This window comes from Pan paniscus, chromosome 2 (assembly GCF_029289425.2).
Source record: "Pan paniscus chromosome 2, NHGRI_mPanPan1-v2.0_pri, whole genome shotgun sequence".
NCBI lineage: Eukaryota > Metazoa > Chordata > Mammalia > Primates > Hominidae > Pan > Pan paniscus.
The window spans coordinates 56,583,259-56,603,692 of record NC_085926.1 but is presented as its reverse complement, the minus strand read 5'-3'; the positions used below and the strand labels follow the sequence as shown (position 1 = coordinate 56,603,692).

Genomic DNA, 20,434 nt, shown 5'->3' with positions numbered 1-20,434 from the left:
CACTCTAATTTCCATTTCTATGAACTGATAATCATGAAAAGATGCTCAACATCATCAGTCACTGGGGGAAATGCAAACCAAAACCACCTGAGATACCACTTCACAACCAGTAGAATAACAAGGGCTGGCAAGGATATAGAGAATCAGAACCCACATGCACTGATGGTGGGAATGTAAAATGGTACCACTGCTTTGGAGAAGAGTTTGGTGGTTCCTCAAAATGCTAAACATACAGTACCTGTTACTCATGACTCAGCAATTCTACTCTTCTCTCAAAAGAACTAAAAATGTACATCCACAAAAATCTATATATGAATGTTCACAGCAGCATATTCATAGCCAAGAAGTGGAAATAACCCAAATGTTCATCAACTCATGAATAAAAATGTGGTATTATAAATGTAATATTTATTCAGTGACAAACAGGAATGAAGTACTGACACATGCTACAACATGGATGAACCTTAAAACATGCTAAGAGAGAAAGAAGCCAGAGAAGACCGTTATGTGGTCTAATTCCAGTTACATGAAATGTCCACAACAGGCAAAAATATTCAGAGACAGAATGTTAACTGGAGGAGAAAAGAGAAATAGAAAATGGCAAGTAATGGGTACAGTGTTTCTTTCTAGAGTGATCAAAATTAGAATTGATTGTGGTAATGGTTGCACCACTGAATACCAAAAAAGACTAAACTGTAGGATAAATTTTGTGGTACATGACATGTTTCAACAAAGCTGTTATCCCTTTATTTTGTAACTCTTACTGAAAACCTCAAGTTTCGTTAATTTTTGAACTTTTAAATTGAACTTAATTCTAATTGCTTTAATTATGACTTTAAGTAAATTTTAAATCAAACCACAATTTCCACACAAATACCTGTTTGCACACCAGTATCCTTCTTAGGAGAAGTCGTAGAATTCATGTATGTATTCATTTTACCACTGACCTCATCAGAATCATGTCTTGAATTTGAAATGTTAGATGCATTATATTCCATTTGTATTGTATCAACTGGCAAAGAGAAATTACCTGATAAAACAACATTTAAGGAATATTAATAAAAATTATGTATAGCAGCAACTAAATACAATAATTTTCACTTAATCAGAATGAACACTGCAATAAAAATTTTTTTACAAAAAGTTACCCACATTCCTATCAGTTACTGAATTTAGGGAGATCATTTAATAATTGTTCTCTGTAAAAATAGACACAAAAAGTACACATTTTACCTATTATTTTAACATTAACACATTTTAACCTTTAGTTCTGCTTTTATTGCAATTTTCCACATAAATTAAGCATTCTTATTTATAAAATTATACTAGTTTAAAGTCTGATATTCCTACAAGAATAGTAGGTATATTAAAGGTATTAAAAATAGGCAATCATTTAGGCTGGGTGCAGTGACTCACACCTGTAATCCCAACACTTTGGGAGGCCAAGGTGGGAGAGTCATCTGAAGGCAGCAAGACCAGCCTGGGCAACAAAGCGAGATTCCATGTCTACAAAAAATATGAGGTTGCAGTGAGCTGTGATGGCACCACTGCACTCTAGCCTGTGCAACAGAATGAGTCCTTGTCTCCAAACAAAGATAAAAAGGAATTATTTACAATCATCTTCTAAAAATATTATAAATAAAGTTCTGGTTAAGCCCTTACCACCAAGATTTTTAATCAATCTAGAAGTGTCATGTCCCTTTTGCGCCAATTCTCGGATTCTTTGTTCTTGTTTTAGTCTCTGTGCCAGTTCCTGTGCTCGCTGCATTGTCTGGAATAGCTCATTTGTCTTGAGAGTCATGATTTCCTGTCAATATTGATGTGTTACTAAATTCAACTATTAAACATACAAAGACTTGACTATTTCCTCTCAGTAAACATTTTCTAAGCTTCTCCTATGTATCAGGCACTTGTTTAGACACTAAGGGTACAACGGTCAACAAGGCAAAGTTCCTGCCCTTTTGGAGCTTACATTTTAACATCTTTTTCTACAGCTGTATTCAATCACAAATATAACTCTTTTTACCCATTTCAAATTTATACTAAAAGTTTTCAAAGTTTTAAAAACTGTTTTATTACATTTAAAAATAGATTTTAAAAGGTAAACACAAGATTTATGACCATTTCTTGCGGTTCAAATGATACTTTACTGATTTCCTCATGTTACCTAGGGGTAACTGGCTCAGCCTATCAACTCAATGAAACTGGAACCCAGACCATGTGTCCCTTTACCAGCCAATTTTGGAGTGAAGGTTGCCAAGTGGGAAAACTGCAGCAAAAGGCAAGAAAATGTTTAAAGTACTCTACACTTTAAAACTTTAGCAAGTGAGTATTTTTGTTAGGTTAGCTCAAATATGGTACCACCACCATACATACCTATCTTGTCTGCACCACTTAGGGTTCTCCTAGCCAACTAGGTATCTACTTTTTAAAAAGGCCATTTAACACAGAGATCTCTAACAGTCACAAATTGTATCATCAATCCCAGCCAATTATTCTGCAAATGTATGTTCCTAAGTGGATAATGATAGGCCAATCATTTCTCTTAACATACCTAGAATAATTATTGATATAATAATTATTGCTTAGAAATGAAGCAAAGAAACTAGGAGTAGATAAAAATGAAGCACATAGGTAACTTGCTTTGTGCTGTAATAATTCATCTTGACCTCCTCAACAGAAAAAAGCCAAACCAATATAACATTTGAGAACTGTATCATGTGAAATAATAAAACTTTCTCAAGCTTCTCTCTTTGCTAACTTTATGTGAAGGTCTGACATTTCCATACATAGCTTCACAATTCAAAATAATAGAAATGTTCAACTTCTGGTTATTTTTCCTTTAAAAACATATCCATTTTTATTCTAAAATGTTACAATTAGGAGGCCAAGCATGGTAGCTCACACCTGTAATACCAGCACTTTAGGAGGCTGAGGTGGGAGGATCGCTTGAACATAGTGAGACCCTGTCTCCACAGACCAACAAAAAAATTAGCCAAATGTGTTGGTACGTGCCTGTAGTCCCCGCTACTGAGGAGACCAAGGTGGAAGGACAACTTGTGCCCAGAGGTCAAGACTGCAGTGAGCTGTGATTGCACCACTGCACTCCAACCTGGGCAAAAGAGTGAGACCCTGTCTCAAAAACACAAACAAAAACCAAAGTTACAATTAGAATGTAAATACCTACTTCCTTTTGTTTTTGCTTAAGTATGTCTTCTTCATACTGTTTCTGCATCTCTTCACGTTCCTGTGCTAAGCGAAGCTCCTCTTCTTGTTCTTCCTTCTTTCTTTGCTCTTCCTCCAGTTGTTTCTTCCTGCGCTTCTCTTCTACCTGGGCAGTGATGGCTTTCTAGTCATAAGCAATCACGTAAATCATTGTCAAAAATAAAAATCTAAGCAGGAGGGAATTCAAGATGGCTGACTAGATACATTCAGTGCTCACCTCTTCCACAGAGGGGAACCAAAATAATGAGTAGACAATCATACTTCACGTAGATCTAACAGAGAACAGTGGAATTCAACATGACAGGAAGCATCAAAAGCAAGGAAGAAAGCAAAGCCGCCTGTCTTGACAGGATTAGCTAGGAGTCTACAGAGGCTGCCTAATTGGAGGAAAAGGAAAGTGAGCAATCCCCAGCAATCCACATGCCCATCAAGGACTCCTACAATCCTAACCATCAGACAGCCCCTTGACTCTTGTGGGTCTAAAGACTAACAGGGCGTTACCTGGAGACCACATGAAAGCACTGCTCAAGAGGGAGCTCACACTAGGCTCCACAAACACCCAAGACCGAAGGAACTGCAGCATGGCACTATTTTGAGAGCCCAGTCCCTAGTGGACCTGCATCTTGCTCTGGGGCCCAACAGCCCCTGCATCTCCACATCCCTAGAGCCCCACTGACATTCACCATCTGCAAGAGCAACCCACTGAAAGCAAACCCACCCTCCCTAGTAGCAGAGCTACAATGCAGCTGCTACTGCCCCAACCTAAGCATTCTGCTGGTGGCCTGGGAAATCATCCCACCCCTGCCTACAACAGCCAGCACTGCACACAACACCTTGGGAACCCGGGGGCAGGTCTGCCCAGCCTTGCTGCATCTCCACCAGTAACCAAGCACATTGGTCCAGGGACCTGGGGACTGCCCTGCCCAGGACACCACCATTGGCACCTGAGCACTCCTCCTAGAGTATGGGCCAAATCAACCTGCCATTACCATCACAGCTGGCACCCACCCACATATGCCACCTGCAAGTCTGGGGACTGGCCCACGCAGCCCATTATAGCCACCGCCAACACCACCACTGGCTGCTTGGATCCCAGAGGGTTGTCCCACTACTACTACTGCCATTGCCCATGTTTGCTGCCCAGTGGCTTGAAAACCTACTCACCCACCGAACCCACTGCCACCATTCTCAGCACCTGAGCAAGCCATCTAGAAGCCCAATAATTGGCCTGGCTTGACCTGCTACCACTGATGCCAGTGTATACAGCCCTGGGGCCCAAGGACAGGCATGCTCAGCCTACTGCTAGCATCCTGCAACCTAACGACTGGTCCATTTGGTGTCCCCGTTCACAACAAAACTTTACCACAGCCTCCACGAACAACTGCACCCTAAGCCACCAAGGAAATTACAGATACCACAGATACTGTTTTCGGCCAAAAAAAAGCCTATAGAGACTACACTACTGCACATACCCAGAATCAAAGCCAAAGTGCCTACCCAACCACCATCATAGATATGAAAGCAAATTCAAAAAATTGGAAGAAGTGATCGTTATACCAGATACGCAGATATCAAGGTGCAGAATATGTAAAAAAGCAAGGAAATATGAGTTGAGGACCATGGCAGATGGGAGGCAGGACTAGATTGCAGCTCCAGACACAGCAGCATGTGGAGGCTTGCATTGTGAATTTTAGCTATAGATCAACTGCAAGAACAGACCAGCAATCCTGAGGACCCTCTGAAGAAAGCAGACTGCTGCTGCAGGAGCTGGGAGACACCCCAAATACTGTGAGTGACCCAACTGTGGAAGTGGGAAAGGGAGACCCTCCTCTCCCGAACACAGACTCCCACTGGAGAAGCTGAAAGTCTGTTTGCGGGAGAAGCTCCCGACTTTACCTGGGACTGAGTCAAGTTAGAGAGCGGAGCCCAGTGAAATACATGGGTAGAGGAAGTAGCAGAAAGACACTGGGAGCTCGTGGGATCCCTAAGGATCCCATCCCTGCCTGGCACCACAGGGGTCCATCAGGAGGGTGGCCAGAGGAGCAGGGGTTAAAACTCCACAGGGAGAATTACTTCTCTAGATGAACTTTGTAACAACTTGAACAGGGCAAGAAGCTTCCTTGCCAGAACTGGGCGTGGGGGGTAGGGGGTGGGCATGAATTGGGCTTGCAGACTCCACAGGTGGGGGAAGAACTAAAGCCGTTTTCTTTTGCAGCTGGGAGGTCTTCTTTCATAGCTGGGCCCTATACCTGGAAACAGACTCGGGGGATGTTGCAGGCGTTTGAGGGGGTGGGGGGACACAGTGAAAGTGAGACTGGCCCTTTGGTTTGTGTGGGAGTTGGGTGAGGCCTGTGACTGCTGGCTTTCCCCCACTTCCCTGACAACCTGCATGACTCAGCACAGGCAGCCATAATCCTCCTAGGTACACTACTCCAGTGACCTGGGAATCTCATCCCCGTCCCCCACAGCAGCCACAGCAAGACCCACCCAAGGAGAGCCTGACCTCAGACACACCTAGCCCCGCCCCCACCTGGTGGTCCTTCTCTATCCACCCTGGTATCGGAAGACAAAAGACATATAATCTTGAGAGTTCTAGGGCCCTCGCCATGGCTGGTCCCTCTCCACACTACTACAGCTGATGCTTTCTGGAAAGCACCACCTCCTGGCAGGAGGCCAACCAGCACAAAAATAGAGCATTAAACCATCAAAGCTAAGGAGTCCCATGGAGTCCACTGCATCCTCCACCACCTCCACCAGAACAGGCACTGGTATCCACGGCTGAGAGAGCCACAGACAGTTCACATAAGCACTCTGTGCAGACAACTCCCAGCACCAGCCCGGAGCCAAGTAGACTCACTGGGTGGCTGGACCCAGAAGACAGACAATAATCACTGCAGTTAGGCTCACAGGAAGCAACATCCACAGGAAAAGGGGGAAGCGTAATACATAGGGAACACCCTGTGGGACAAAAAAATCTGAACAACAGTCTTCAGCCCTAGACAATCCCTCTGACAGAGCCTACCCAAATAAGAAGGAACCAGAAAACCAACTGTGGTAATATAACAAAACAAGGCTCGTCAACACCCCCCCAAAAATCACACTACTTCACCAGCAATGGATCTAAACCAAAAAGAAATCCCTGATTTACCTGAAAAAGAATTCAGGAGGTTAGTTATTATGCTAATCAGAGAGGGACCAGAGAAAGGCGAAGCCCAATGCAAGGAAATCAGAAAAATGATACAAGAAGTAAAGGGAGAAATATTCAGTGAAATAGATAGCTTAAAGAAAAAACCAAAAATTCAGGAAACTTTGGACACACTTTTAGAAATGTGAAATGCTCTGGTAAGTCTCAGCAACAGAATTGAACAAGGAGAAGAAAGAAATTCAGAGCTCGAAGAAAGTGGACACACTTTTAGAAATACGAAATGCTCTGGAAAGTCTCAGCAATAGAATTGAACAAGTAGAAGAAAGAAATTCAGAGCTCGAATGACCAAACCTAAGAATAATTGGTGTTCCTGAGGGAGAAGACAATTCTAAAAGCTTGCAAAACATATTTAGGGGAATAATTGAGGAAAACTTCCCTGGCCTTGCTAAAGACCTAGACATGCATACACAAGAAGCACAAAGAACACCTGGGAAATTCAACACAAAAAGATCTCTGCCTAGGCACAGTGTCATCAGGTTATCCAAAGTGAAGACGAAGGAAAGAATCTTAAGAGCTGTGAGACAGAAGCACCAGGTAACCTATAAAGGAAAACCTATCAGATTAACAGCAGATTTCTCAGCAGAAACCCTACAAGCTAGAAGAGATTGGGGCCCTATCTTCAGCCTCCTCAAACAAAATAATTATCAGCCAAATTTTGTATTTGGCAAAACTAAGCATCATATAGTCATTTTCAGACAAATGCTGAGAGAAATCACCATTACCAAGCCACCACTAAAAGAACTGCTAAAAGGAGCTCTAAATCTTGAAACAAATCCTGGAAACACATCAAAACAGAATCTCTTTAAAACATAAATCACACAGGAGGACCTATAAAACAAAAATACAAGTTAAAAAACAAAAACAAAAAACAAATCCAAAGTACGCAAGCAACAAACAGCATGATGAATGCAACAGTACCTCACATTTCAATATTAACATTGAATGTAAATGGCCTAAAGGCTCCACTTAAAAGATACAGAACTGCAGAATGGATAAGAACTTACCAACCATCTGCCCTCTTAGGAGACTCACCTAAACTTTAAGTTTATGTGAGTGGAAAAACACATTTCATGCAAATGGACACCAAAAGCAAACAGGATAGCTATTCTTATATCAGACAAAACAAACTTTAAAGCAACAGTGGTTAAAAGAGACAAAGAGCGACATTACATAATAGTAAAAGGCCTGGTCCAACAGGAGAACATCACAATCCTAAACATATATGCACCTAACACTGTAGCTCCCAAACTTGTAATTACTAATAGACCTAAGAAATGAGATAGACAGCAACACCATAATAGTGGAGGACTTCAATACTCCACTGACTAGACAGGTCATCAAGACAGAAAGTCAACAAAGAAACAATGGATTTAAACTATACCCTGGAACAAATGGACCTAACAGATATATACAGAACATTTAGTCTAACAACCACAGAATACACATTCTATTCAAAAGCACGTGGAACTTTCTCCAAAATAGACTATATGATAGGCCATAAAACAAGCTTCAATAAATTTAAGAAAACTGAAATTATATCAAGCACTCTCTCAGACCACAGTGGAATAAAAGTGGAAATTAACTCCAAAAGGAACCTTCAAAACCACACAAATACATGGAAATTAAATAAATTGCTCCTGAATGAGCACTGGGCCAAAAATGAAATCAAGATGAAAATTTAAAAATTCTTTGAACTGAACGACAGTAATGACACAACCTATCAAAACCTTTGGGATACAGTTAAGACAGTGCTAAGAGGAAAGTTCATAGCCCTAAAACGCCTACATCAAAAAAGTCTGAAAGAGCACAGACAGACAATCTAAGGTCACACCTCAAGGAACTGGAGAAACAAGAACAAACCAAACCCAGCAGAAGAAAGGAAACAACCAACATCAGAGCAGAACTAAATGAAATTGAAACAAACAAAGAAATACAAAAGACAAATGAAACAAAAAGCTGGTTCTTTGAAAAGATAAATAAAATGGATAGATTAGCAAGATTAACCAAGAAAAGAACAGAGAAAATCCAAACACTTCACTAAGAAACAAAACAGGAGATATTACAACTGACACCACTGAAATACAAAAGATCATTCAAGGCTACTATGAACACCTTTACACACATAAACTAGAAAACCTAGAAGAAATGGATAAAGACCTGGAAAAATACAACCCTCCTAGCTTAAATCAGAATTAGATACCCTGAACAGACCAATAGCAAGCAGTGAGATTGAAATGGTAATTTAAAAATTACCAACAAAAAAAGTCCAGGACCAGATGGATTAACAGCAGCATTCTACCAGACATTCAGGTAATTGGTACCAATTCTTTTGACGCTATTCCACAAGATGGAGAAAGAAGGAACCCTCCCTAATTCATTCTATGAAGCCAGCATCACCCTAATACCAAAACCAGGAAAGGACACACCCAAAAAAGAAAACTACAGACCAATATCTTTGATGAACATAGATGCTAAAATCCTTAACAAAATACTAGCTAACTGAATCTAACAACATATCAAAAAGATAATCCACCATGATCAAGTGGGTTTCATACCAGGGATGCAGGGATGGTTTAACATACTCAATAAATGTAATATACCACATAAACAGAATTAAGAACAAAAATCACATGATCATCTCAATAGATGCAGAAAAAGCATTAGACAAAATCCAGCATCCTTTATGATCAAAACCCTCAGCAAAATCAGCATACAAGGGACATACCTTAATGTAATAAAAGCAATCTATGACAAACCCACAGCCAACATAATACTGAATGGGGAAAAGTTGAAAGCATTCCCTCTGAGAACAGGAACAAGACAAGGATGCCCACTCTCATCACTCCTCTTCAACGTAGTACTGGAAGTCCCAGCCAGAACAATCAAACAACAGAAATAAATAAAGGGCATCCAAATCAGTAAAGAGGAAGTCAAACTGTCCCTGTTTGCTGACAATATAACTGTTTACCTTAGGAGTCCATAAGACTCCTCCAGAAAGCTCCTAGAACTGATAAAATAATTCTGCAAAGTTTCCAGATACAAGATTAATGGACACAAATCAGTAGCTCTTCTATATACCAACAGCGACCAAGCAGAGAAATCAAGAACTCAAGCCCTTTCACAACTGCAAAAAAATATACAAAATACTTAGGAATATACCTAACAAAGGAGTCGAAAGACCTCTATAAGGAAAACTACAAAACGCTGCTGAAAGAAATCACAGATTACACAAACAAATGGAAACACATCCCATGCTCATGGATGGGTAGAATCAACATTGTGAAAATGACCATACTGCCAAAAGCAATCTACAAATTCAACATAATCCCCATCAAAATACCACCATCATTCTTCACAGAGTTAGAAAAAACAATTCTAAACTTCATATGGAACCAAAAAAGAGCCCACATAGCCACAGCAAGACTAAGCAAAAAGAACAAATCTGGAGGCATCATACTACCTGATTTCAAACTATACTATAAGGCCGCAGTCACCAAAACAGCATGGTACTCATATAGAAATAGGCACATAGACCAATGGAACAGAACAGAGAACCCAGAAATAAACCCAAATACTTACAGCCAACTGATCTTCGACAAAGCAAACAAAAACATGAAGTGGGGAAAGGATACCCTTTTCAACAAATGGTGTTGGAATAATTGGCTAGGCACATATAGGAGAATGAAACTGGATCCTCATCTCTCACCTTATACAAAAATCAACTCAAGATGGATTCAGGGCTTAAACCTAAGACCTGAAACTATAAAAATTCTAGAAGATGGAGGGTTGTTGGCAAGATGGCCGAATAGGAAGAGCTCCGGTCTGTAGCTCCCAGCAAGATCGACACAGAAGGCGGGTGATTTCTGCATTTCCAACTTAGGTACCTAGTTCATCTCATTGGGACTGGTTGGACAGTGGGTGCAGCCCACAGAGAGCGAGCTGAAGCAGGGTGAGGCGCCACCTCAACCCAGAAAGTGCAAAGGGTCAGGGAAATCTCTTCCCTACCCAAGGGAATCCATGAGGGATGTGCCATGCTGTGAGGAATGGTGCACTCTGGCCCAGATACTGTGCTTTTCCCACAGTCTTCGCCACCCGCAGACCAGGAGATTCCCTCTGGTGCCTATGCCACCAGGGCCCTGGATTTCAAGCACAAAACTGGGCGGCCGTTTGTGCAGACACTGAGCTAACTGTAGGAGTTTTTTTTCCATACCCCAGTGGTGCCTGGAATGCCAGTGAGACAGAACTGTTCACTCTCCTGGAAAGGGGATGGAAGCCAGGGAGCCTTGCAAGTAGTCAGGCTTGGAGGGTCCTATCCCCAGGGAGCTCAGCAAGCTAAGATCCACTGACTTGAAATTCTCCCTGCCAGCACAACAGTCTGAGGTTGACCTGGGACTCTCAAGCTTGGTGGGGTGAGGGGCATCCACCACTGCTGAGGCTTGAGTAGGTGGTTCTACCCTCACAGTGTAAACAAAGCGGCCTGGAAGTTCGAACTGGGCAGAGCCCACCGCAGCTCAGCAAGGCTGCTGTGGCCAGATTGCCTCTCTAGATTCCTCCTCTTTGGACAGGGAATCTCTGAAAAAAAGGCAGCAGCCCCAGTCAGGGGCTTATAGATACAACCCCTACCTCTCTGAGGCAGAGCACCAGGGGGAAGGGGTGGCTGTGGGTGCAGCTTCAGCAGACTTAAACGTCCCTGCCTGATGGCTCTGAAGAGAGCAGTGGATCGCCCAGCACAGCATTCAAGCTCTACTAAGGGTCAGACTGCCTCCTCAAGTGGGTCCCTGACACCCATGTATCCTGACTAGGAGACACTTCCTAGTAGGGGCCGACAGACACTTCATACAGGAGAGCTCTGGCTGGCATGTGACGGGTGCCCCTCTGGGACGAAGCTTCCAGAGGAAGGAACAAGCAGCAATCTTTGCTGTTCTGCAGCCTCTGCTGGTGATACCCAGGCAAACAGGATATGGAATGGACCTCCAGCAAACTCCAGCAGACCTGCAGCAGAGGGGCCTGACTATTAGAAGGAAAACTAACAAACAGAAAGGATTAGCATCAACAACAAAAAGGATGTCCACTCAGAGACCCCATCCAAAGGTCACCAACATCAAAGACCAAAGGTAGATAAATCCATGAAGATGCGGAGAAACCAGCACAAAAAGACTGAAAATTCCAAAAACCAGAATGCCTCTTCTCCTCCAAAGGATCACAAGTCCTTGCCAGCAAGGGAACAAAACTGGACAGAGAATGAGTTTTACGAATTGACAGAAGAAGGCTTCAGAAGGTAGGTAATAACAAACTCCTCCGAGCTAAAGGAGCCTGTTCTAACCCAATGCAAGGAAGCTAAAAACCTTGAAAAAAGGTTAGACAAATTGCTAACTAGAATAACCGTTTAGAGAACAACAGAAATGACCTGACGGAGCTGAAAAACACAGCACGAGAACCTTGTGAAGCATACACAAGTATCAATAGCCAAACTGATTAAGCGTAAGAAAGGGTATCAGTGATTGAAGATCAACTTCATGAAATACAGCAAAAAGACAAGATTAGAAAAAAAAGAATGAAAAAGAACAAACACAGCCTCCAAGAAATGTGGGAGTATGTGAAAAGACCAAATCTACGTTTGATTGGTGTACCTGAAAGTGACAGGGAGAATGGAACCAAGTTGGAAAACACTCTTCAGGATATTATCCAGGAGAACTTCCCCAACCTAGCAAGACAGGCCAACATTCAAATTCAGGAAATGCAAAAAACACCACAAAGATACTCCTGGAGAAGAGCAACCCAAAGACACATAATCATCAGATTCACCAAGACTGAAATGGAGGAAAAAATGTTAAGGGCAGCCAGAGAGAAAAGTCGGGTTACCCACAAAGGGAAGCCCATCAGACTAACAGCGGATCTCTCTGCAGAAACTCTACTAGCCAGAAGAGAGTTGGGGCCAATATTCAACATTCTTAAAAAAAAAAAAAGAATTTTCAACCCGGAATTTCATATCCAGCCAAACTCAGTTTCATAAGCAAAGGAGAAATAAAATCCTTTATAGACAAGGAAATTCTGAGAGATTTTGTCACCACCAGGCCTGCCTTACAAGAGCTCCTGAAGGAAGCACTAAACATGGAAAGGAACAACTGGTACCACCCACTGCAAAAACATACCAAATTGTAAAGATCATCGACACTATGAAGAAACTGCATCAACTAATGGGCAAAATAACCAGCTAGCATCATAATGACAGGATCAAATTCACACATAACAATATAAACCTTAAATGTAAATGGGCTAAATGTCCCAATTAAAAGACACAGACTGGCAAACTGGATAAAGAATCAAGACCCAACAGTGTGCTGTATTCAGGAGACCCATCTCACATGCAGAGACACACATAGGCTCAAAATAAAGGGATGAAGGAGTATTTACCAATCAAACGGAAAGAAAGAAAAGCAATCCTAGTCTCTGATAAAACAGACTTTAAACCAACAAAGATCAAAAGAGACAAAGAAGGCCATTACATAATGGTAAAGGGATCAATGCAACAAAAAGAGCTAACTATCCTAAATATATATGTACCCAAAACAGAAGCACCCAGATTCATAAAGCAAGTCCTTAGAGACCTACAAAGAGACTTAGACTCCCACACAATGATAATGGGAGACTTTAACATCCCACTGTCAATATCAGACAGATCAATGAGACAGAAAATTAACAAGGATATTCAGGACTTGAACTCAGCTCTGGACCAAGCAGACCTAATAGACATCTACAGAACTCTCCACCCCAAATCAACAGAATATACATTCTTCTGAGGACTTAATCACACTTATTCTAAAATTAACCACAGAATTGGAAGTAAAACACTCCTCAGCAAATGCAAAAAAAACTAGATATAAAAACACAGTCTCTCAGACCACAGTGCAATCAAATTAGAACTCAGGATTAAGAAACTCACTCAAAACTGCTCAACTACGTGGAAAATGACCAACCTGCTCCTGAATGACTACTGGGTAAATAACGAAATTAAGACAGAAATAAAGATGTTATTTGAAACCAATGAGAACAAAGAGACAACGTACCAAAATCTATGGGACACATTTAAAGCAGTGTTTACAGGGAAATTTATAGCACTAAATGCCCACAGGAGAAAGCAGGAAAGATCTAAAATTGACACCCTAACATCACAACTAAAAGAACTAGAGAAACAAGAGCAAACAAATTCAAAAGCTACCAGAAGACAAGAAATAACTAAGATTAGAGCAGAACTGTAGGAGATAGAGACACGAAACCCTTCAAAAAAAATCAATGAATCCAGGAGCTGGCTTTTTGAAAAGATCAACAAAATAGACAGACCACTAGCCAGACTAATAAGAAGAAAAGAGAGAAGAATCAAACAGACGCAATAAAAAATGATAAAGGGGGCCGGGTGCCGTGCCTCACGCCTGTAATCCCAGTACTTTGGGAGGCCGAGGTGGGTGGATCACGAGGTTGGGAGATTGAGACCATCCTGGCTAACACGGTGAAACCCCGTCTCTACTAAAAAATACAAAAAATTAGCTGGGTGTGATGGCGGGCGCCTGTAGTCCCAGCTACTCAGGAGGCTGAGGCAGGAGAATGGCGTGAACCTGGGAGGCAGAGCTTGCAGTGAGCCGAGATCACGCCACTGCACTCCAGCCTGGGTGACAGAGCAACACTCTGTCTCAAAAAGAAAACAAACAAAATGATAAAGGGGATATCACTGCTGTTCCCACAGAAATACAAACTACCATCAAAGAATACTATAAACACCTCTACACAAATAAACTAGAAAATCTAGAAGAAATGGATAAATTCCTGGACACATACACCCTCCCAAGTCTAAACCAAGAAGAAGACGAATCCCTGAAGATACCAATAACCAGGTCTGAAATTGAGGCAATAATTAATAGCCTACCAACCAAAAGAAGTCCAGGACCAGACGGATTCACAGCAGAATTCTACCAGAGGTACAAAGAGGAGCTGGTACCATTCCTTCTGAAACTATTCCAATCAATAGAAATAGAGGGAATCCTCCCTAATTCATTTTATGAGACCAACATCATCCTGATACCAAAACCTGGCAGAGACACAACAACAACAAAAAAAGAGAATTTCAGGCCAATATCCCTGATGAACATTGATGCAAAAATCCTCAACAAAATACTGTCAAACCAAATCCAGCAGCACATCAAAAAGCTTATCTAGCACGATCAAGTTGGCTTCATATCTGGGATGCAAGGCTGGTTCATCATATGGAAACCAGTAAACGTAATCTATTCACATAAACAGAACCAATGACAAAAACCACATGATTATCTCAATAGTTGCACAAAAAGCCTTCAACAAAATTCAACATCCCTTCATGCTAAAGACTCTCAATAAACTAGGTATTGATGGAACGTATCTCAAAATAATAAGAGCTACTTATGACAAACCCACAGCCAATATCATACTGAATGGGCAAAAACTGGAAGCATTCCCTTGAAAAACGGCATAAGGCAAGGATGCCCTCTGTCTCCACTCCTATTCAACATAGTATTGGAAGTTCTGGCCAAGGCAATCAGGCATGAGAAAGAAATAAAGGGTATTCAAATAGGAAAAGAGGAAGTTAAATTGTCTCTGTTTGCAGATGACATGATTGTATATTTAGAAAACCCCATCGTCTCAGCCCAAAATCTCCTTAAGCTGATAAGCAACTTCAGCAAAGTCTCAGGATACAAAATCAATGCGCAAAAATCACAAGCATTCTTATACACCAATAACAGACAAACAGCCAAATCATGAGCGAACTCCCATTCACAACTGCTACTAAGAGAATAAAATACCTAGGAATACAACTTACAAGGGACGTGAAGGACCTCTTTAAGGAGAACTACAAACCACTGCTCAAGGAAATAAAAGAGGACACAAACAAATGGAAAAACACTCCATACTCATGGATAGGAAGAATTAATATTGTGAAAATGACCATACTGCCCAAAGTAATGTACAGATTCAATGCTATCCCCATCAAGCTACCACTGACTTTCTTCACAGAATTGGAAAAAACTACTTTAAATTTCCTATGGAATCAAAAAACAGCCCAAACAGCCAACACAATCCTAACCAAAAAGAATAAAGCTGGAGGCATCATGCTGTCTCACTTCAAACTATACTACAAGGTTACAATAACCAAAGCAGCATGGTACTGGTACCAAAACAGATATATAGATGAATGGAACAGAACAGAGGCCTCAGAAATAACACCACACATCTACAACCATCTGATCTTTGACAAACCTGACACAAACAAGCAATGGGGAAAGGATTCCTTACTTCATAAATGGTGTTGGGAAAACTGGCTAGCCATATGCAGAAAACTGAAACTGGACCCCTTCCTTACACCTTATACAAAAATTAACTCAAGATGGAATAAAGACTTAAACGTAAGACCTAAAACCATAAAAACCCTAGAAGTAAACCTAGGCAATATCATTCAGGACACAGGCATGGACAAAATGACTAAAACACCAAAAGCAATGGCAACAAAATCTGAAATTGACAAATGGGATCTAATTAAACTAAAGAACTTCTGCACAGCAAAAGAAACCATCATCAGAGTGAACAGGCAACCCACAGAATGGCAGACAATTTCTGCAATCTACCCATCTGACAAAGGGCTAATATTCAAAATCTACAAAGAACCTAAACAAATTTACAAGAAAAAAACAACCCCATCAAAAAGTAGGCAAAGGACTATGAGCAGACACTTCTCAAAAGAAGACATTTATGCAGCCAACAAACATATGGAGAAAAGCTCATCATCACTGGTCATTAGAGAAATGCAAATCAAAACCACAATGAGATACCATCTCATGCCAGTTAGAATGGCGATCATTAAAAAGTCAGGAAACAACAGATGCTGGAGAGGATGTGGTGAAATAGGAACGCTTTTACACTGTTGGTGGGAGCGTAAATTAGTTCAACCATTGTGGAAGACAGTGTGGCAATTCCTCAAGGATCCAGAACCAGAACTACCATTCGACCCAGCAATCCCATTACTAGGTATATACCGAAGGGATTATAAATCATTCTACTATAAAGATACATGCAGCCAGGCGCGGTGGCTCATGCCTGTAATCCCAGCACTTTTGGAGGCCAAGGTAGCCCGATCATGGGGTCAGGAGATTGAGACCATCCTGGCCAACATGGTGAAATGCTCTCTCTACTAAAAATACAAAAATTAGCCAGGCACGGTGGCGGGCACCTATAATCCCAGCTACTTGGGAGGGTGGGGCAGGAGAATCACTTGAACCCAGGAGGCAGAGGTCGCAGTGAGCTGAGATTGCACCACTGCACTCCAGCCTGGCGACAGAGCAAGATTCTGTCTCAAAAAAAAAAAAAAAAAAAAAAGATAAGTGCACATGTATGTTTATTGCAGCACTACAGCAAAGACTTGGAACCAACCCAAATGCCCATCAATGACAGACTCGATAAAGAAAATGTGGCACATATACACCATGGAATACTATGCAGCCATAAAAAAGGATGAGTGCATGTCCTTTGCAGGGACATGGATGAAGCTGGAAACCATAATTCTCAGCAAACTAACACAAGAACAGAAAACCAAACACTGCACGTTCTCACTCATAAGTGGGAGTTGAACCATGAGAACACATGGACACAGAACATCTCATCCAACAGTTAAGAGAATACACATTCTTTTCATTAGCATAAGGATTATTCTCCAGGACAGATCATATGTTAGGACACAAAACAAATCTTAACAAACTTTAAAAAACTGACTTCATATCAAGTATCTTCTCAAACCACAATGGAACAAAACCAGTAATCAATAATGAGAGGAACACTGGCAACTGTACAAATAAATAGAAATTAAACCATATGCTTCTGAACAAGCATCCAGTCAAGGAAAAAATTTTAAAAAATTCTTGAAAAAAATGAAAATTTAAACACAACATACCAAAACCTATGGGATACAGCAAAAGCAGTGCTAAGAGTGAAATTTTAGCAATAAGTGCCTATATCAAAAAAGTGGAAACATTTCAAAAAGCAATCTAATGATGTACCTAAAAGGAAATAGAAAAGAACAAACCCCAAACTAGTGGAAGGAAAGAAATAACAAACACTAGAGCAGAATTAAACAAAATAGAGACAAAAAACACAATACAAAGGATCAAAGAAACAAAGATTTTTAAAAAGATAAACAAAACCAATAAGCTACTTGATAGACTAACCAAGAACCAAAGAGAGAAGACCCAAATAAAATCAGGAATAAAAAAGGAGAAATTACAACTGATACCACAGAAATACAAGAGATCATCAGAGGCTATTATGAACGACTACACACAGACAAACTAGAAAATCTAGAAGAAATGGATAAATTCCTGGAGATACACAAGCTATCAAGATTGAATCAGGAAGAAATAGAAAACCTGAACAGACCAGTAATGAGTAATAAGACTGAATTGGTAATAAAAAAGTCTCCCAACAAAGGAAAGTCCAGGACCAGACAACTTCACTAATGAATTCTACCAAACTATCAAAGAACTAACCAATTCTTCCCAAACTATTCCAAAAAAATCAAAGAGGAGGGAATTTTCCCTAACTCATTCTGTGAGGCCAGCATTACCCTGATACCAAAGCCAGAGAAGGACACAACAAAAAAGAACAAAGAAAATTACAGGCCACTATTTTTGATGAACATAGATGCAAAAATTCTCAACAAAATACTAGCAAACTCAATCCAACAGCACATGAGAAAACTAATACCCAATAATTAAGTGAGATTTATCCCAGGGATGCAGGCAGAATTCAACATACACAAATCAATAAATGTGATACATCACATCAACAGAATGAAAGACAAAAACCATATGATCATCTCAGTAGACAAGAAAAAACATTTCACAAAATTCAACATCACTAAATAATAAAAACTCTCAACAAACTAGGCACAGAAGGTATATACCTTAAAATAATAAAGACTATATATGACAAACCCACAGCTAACATCATACTTAATGGGGAAAAGCTGAAAGCCTTTCCCCTAAGAGCTAAAACAAAACAAGGATGCCCACTTTCACCATTCTTATTCAACATAGCAACAGAAGTCCTAGCCAGAGCAACCAGGCAAGATAAATAAAAGGCACCTAAATTAAAAATAAATAAAATAAATAAAATAGAAAATAAATAAAATAAAATAAAAAGTCCCCTATGCAAAAATTACCCAGGCATGGTGGCACACACCTGTAATTCCAGCTACTTGGGTGGCTGAGGCATGGGAATTGCTTGAACCCAGAAGGTGGAGGTTGTAGTGATCCAACATTGTGCCACTGAAGTCCAGCCTAGGTGACAGAGCTGTCTCAAAACAAACAAACAAACAAACAAACAAAACAAAACAAACTAAAATCAAAACGTCCCCTTTGCTGATGTTATCATCTTATATCCTAAAAACCCTAGACTCCACTGGCACAGTGGCTCATGCCTGAAATCCCAACACTTTGGGAGGCCAAGGCGGGTGGATCACCTGAGGTCAGGAGTTCGAGACCAGCCTGGCCAACACTGCAAAACCCCATCTCTACTAAAAAAATACAAAAATTACAAGGTGCGGTGGCACATGCCTGTAGTCCCAGCTACTTGGAAGGCTGAGGCAGGAGAATCGCTTGAACCTGTGAGGCAGAGGTTGCAGTGGGCTGAGATCGCGCCACTGCACTCCAGCCTAGGCAACAGAGCGAGGCTCTGTCTCAAAAAAAAAAAAAAAAAAAAAAAAAAAAACCCAAAACAAAACCTAGACTCCACAAAAACCTCACATCTGATCAATAAATTCAGTAAAGTTGCAGAATACAAAATCAACATACAAAAATCAGTAGCATTTCTATACACTAGCTGAGAAATAAAGAAGGCAATCCCACCTACAATAGCTACAAAACAATAAAATATCTAGGAATAAATTTAACCAAGGGGGTTACACATTTCTACATAAAAAACTACAAAACAGATGAAATAAACGAAAGAGGATACAAACAAATGGCAAGACATCCCATGTTCATGGATCAGAAGAATTATGCCTAAGGCAATCTACAAATTCAATGCTATCTCTATCAAAATACCACCTTCATTTTTCACAGAAGTAGAAAAAATTCAAAAATTTCTATGAAACCAAAAAAGAGCCGTAATAACCAAATCAAGGTGGATCAAAAGAACAAAGCTGAAGGCATCACACTACCTGACTTCAAAATACATTACAAGACTATAGGAACCACAACAGCATGGTATTGGTATAAAAACAGACATATAGATCAATGGAACAGAATAGGGAATCCAGAAATAAATCCATGTATTTACAGCCAACTGATTTTCAACAAAAGTGTCAAGAACATAGTTGGGGAAAGCACACACTCTTCAATAAATAATGCTGGGAAAATTGGATATCTATATGCAGAGGAATGAAACTGGAGCCCCATCTCTCACCATATTCAAAAAACAATTCAAGGGCCGGTGTGGTGGCTCATGCCTGTAATCCTAGCACTTTGGGAGGGCAAGGCAGGTGGATCATTTAAGGTCAGGAGTTCAAGACCATCCTGGCCAACATGGTGAAACCCCATCTGTACCAAAAAAAAAAAAAAAAAAAATTAGCCAGGTGTGGTGGCATGCACCCGTAATCCCAGCTACTCAGGAGGCTGAGCAGGGAGAATTGCTTGAACCTGGGAGGTGGAGGAGGCAGTGAGCTGATCACATCACTGCATTCCAGGGTGACAGTCTGAGACTCCACTTCAAAAAAAAAAAAAAAAAAAATTCAAGATGGATTAAATAGTTAAATGTATGACCCCAAAATGTAAACCTACTAGAAGAAAACATACGGAAAACACTTCAAGACACTGGTATAGAGTTTGTGGTCGAGACCTCAAAAACACAGGGACCAAAAACAGACGAATAGGGCTACATTGAACTAAAAATCTTCTGCACGGGAAAGGAAACAATAACCAGAGTGAAAGA

The 20,434-nt window shown here is 40.7% G+C and overlaps 1 protein-coding gene across 18 annotated transcripts in view; it reads right to left on the bottom strand.

The window, feature by feature from the left end:
- Positions 1 to 20,434, bottom strand: part of CCDC66 (coiled-coil domain containing 66) — a 53,223-nt gene that overhangs the window by 4,870 nt on the left and 27,919 nt on the right. For 15 of the 18 annotated variants that reach the window (XM_034956700.3, XM_008972065.4, XM_008972062.5 and 12 more), the window contains 3 exons: positions 3,188 to 3,349; positions 1,663 to 1,807; positions 878 to 1,030 (listed from right to left, as the gene is read on the bottom strand). In XM_034956700.3, coding sequence (XP_034812591.2) covers positions 878 to 1,030; positions 1,663 to 1,807; positions 3,188 to 3,349 — 460 coding nt within the window. The remainder of the gene's footprint in view (positions 1 to 877; positions 1,031 to 1,662; positions 1,808 to 3,187; positions 3,350 to 20,434) is intronic. The other 3 variants (XM_063602457.1, XM_008972063.4, XM_063602458.1) reach the window with 1 other exon arrangement.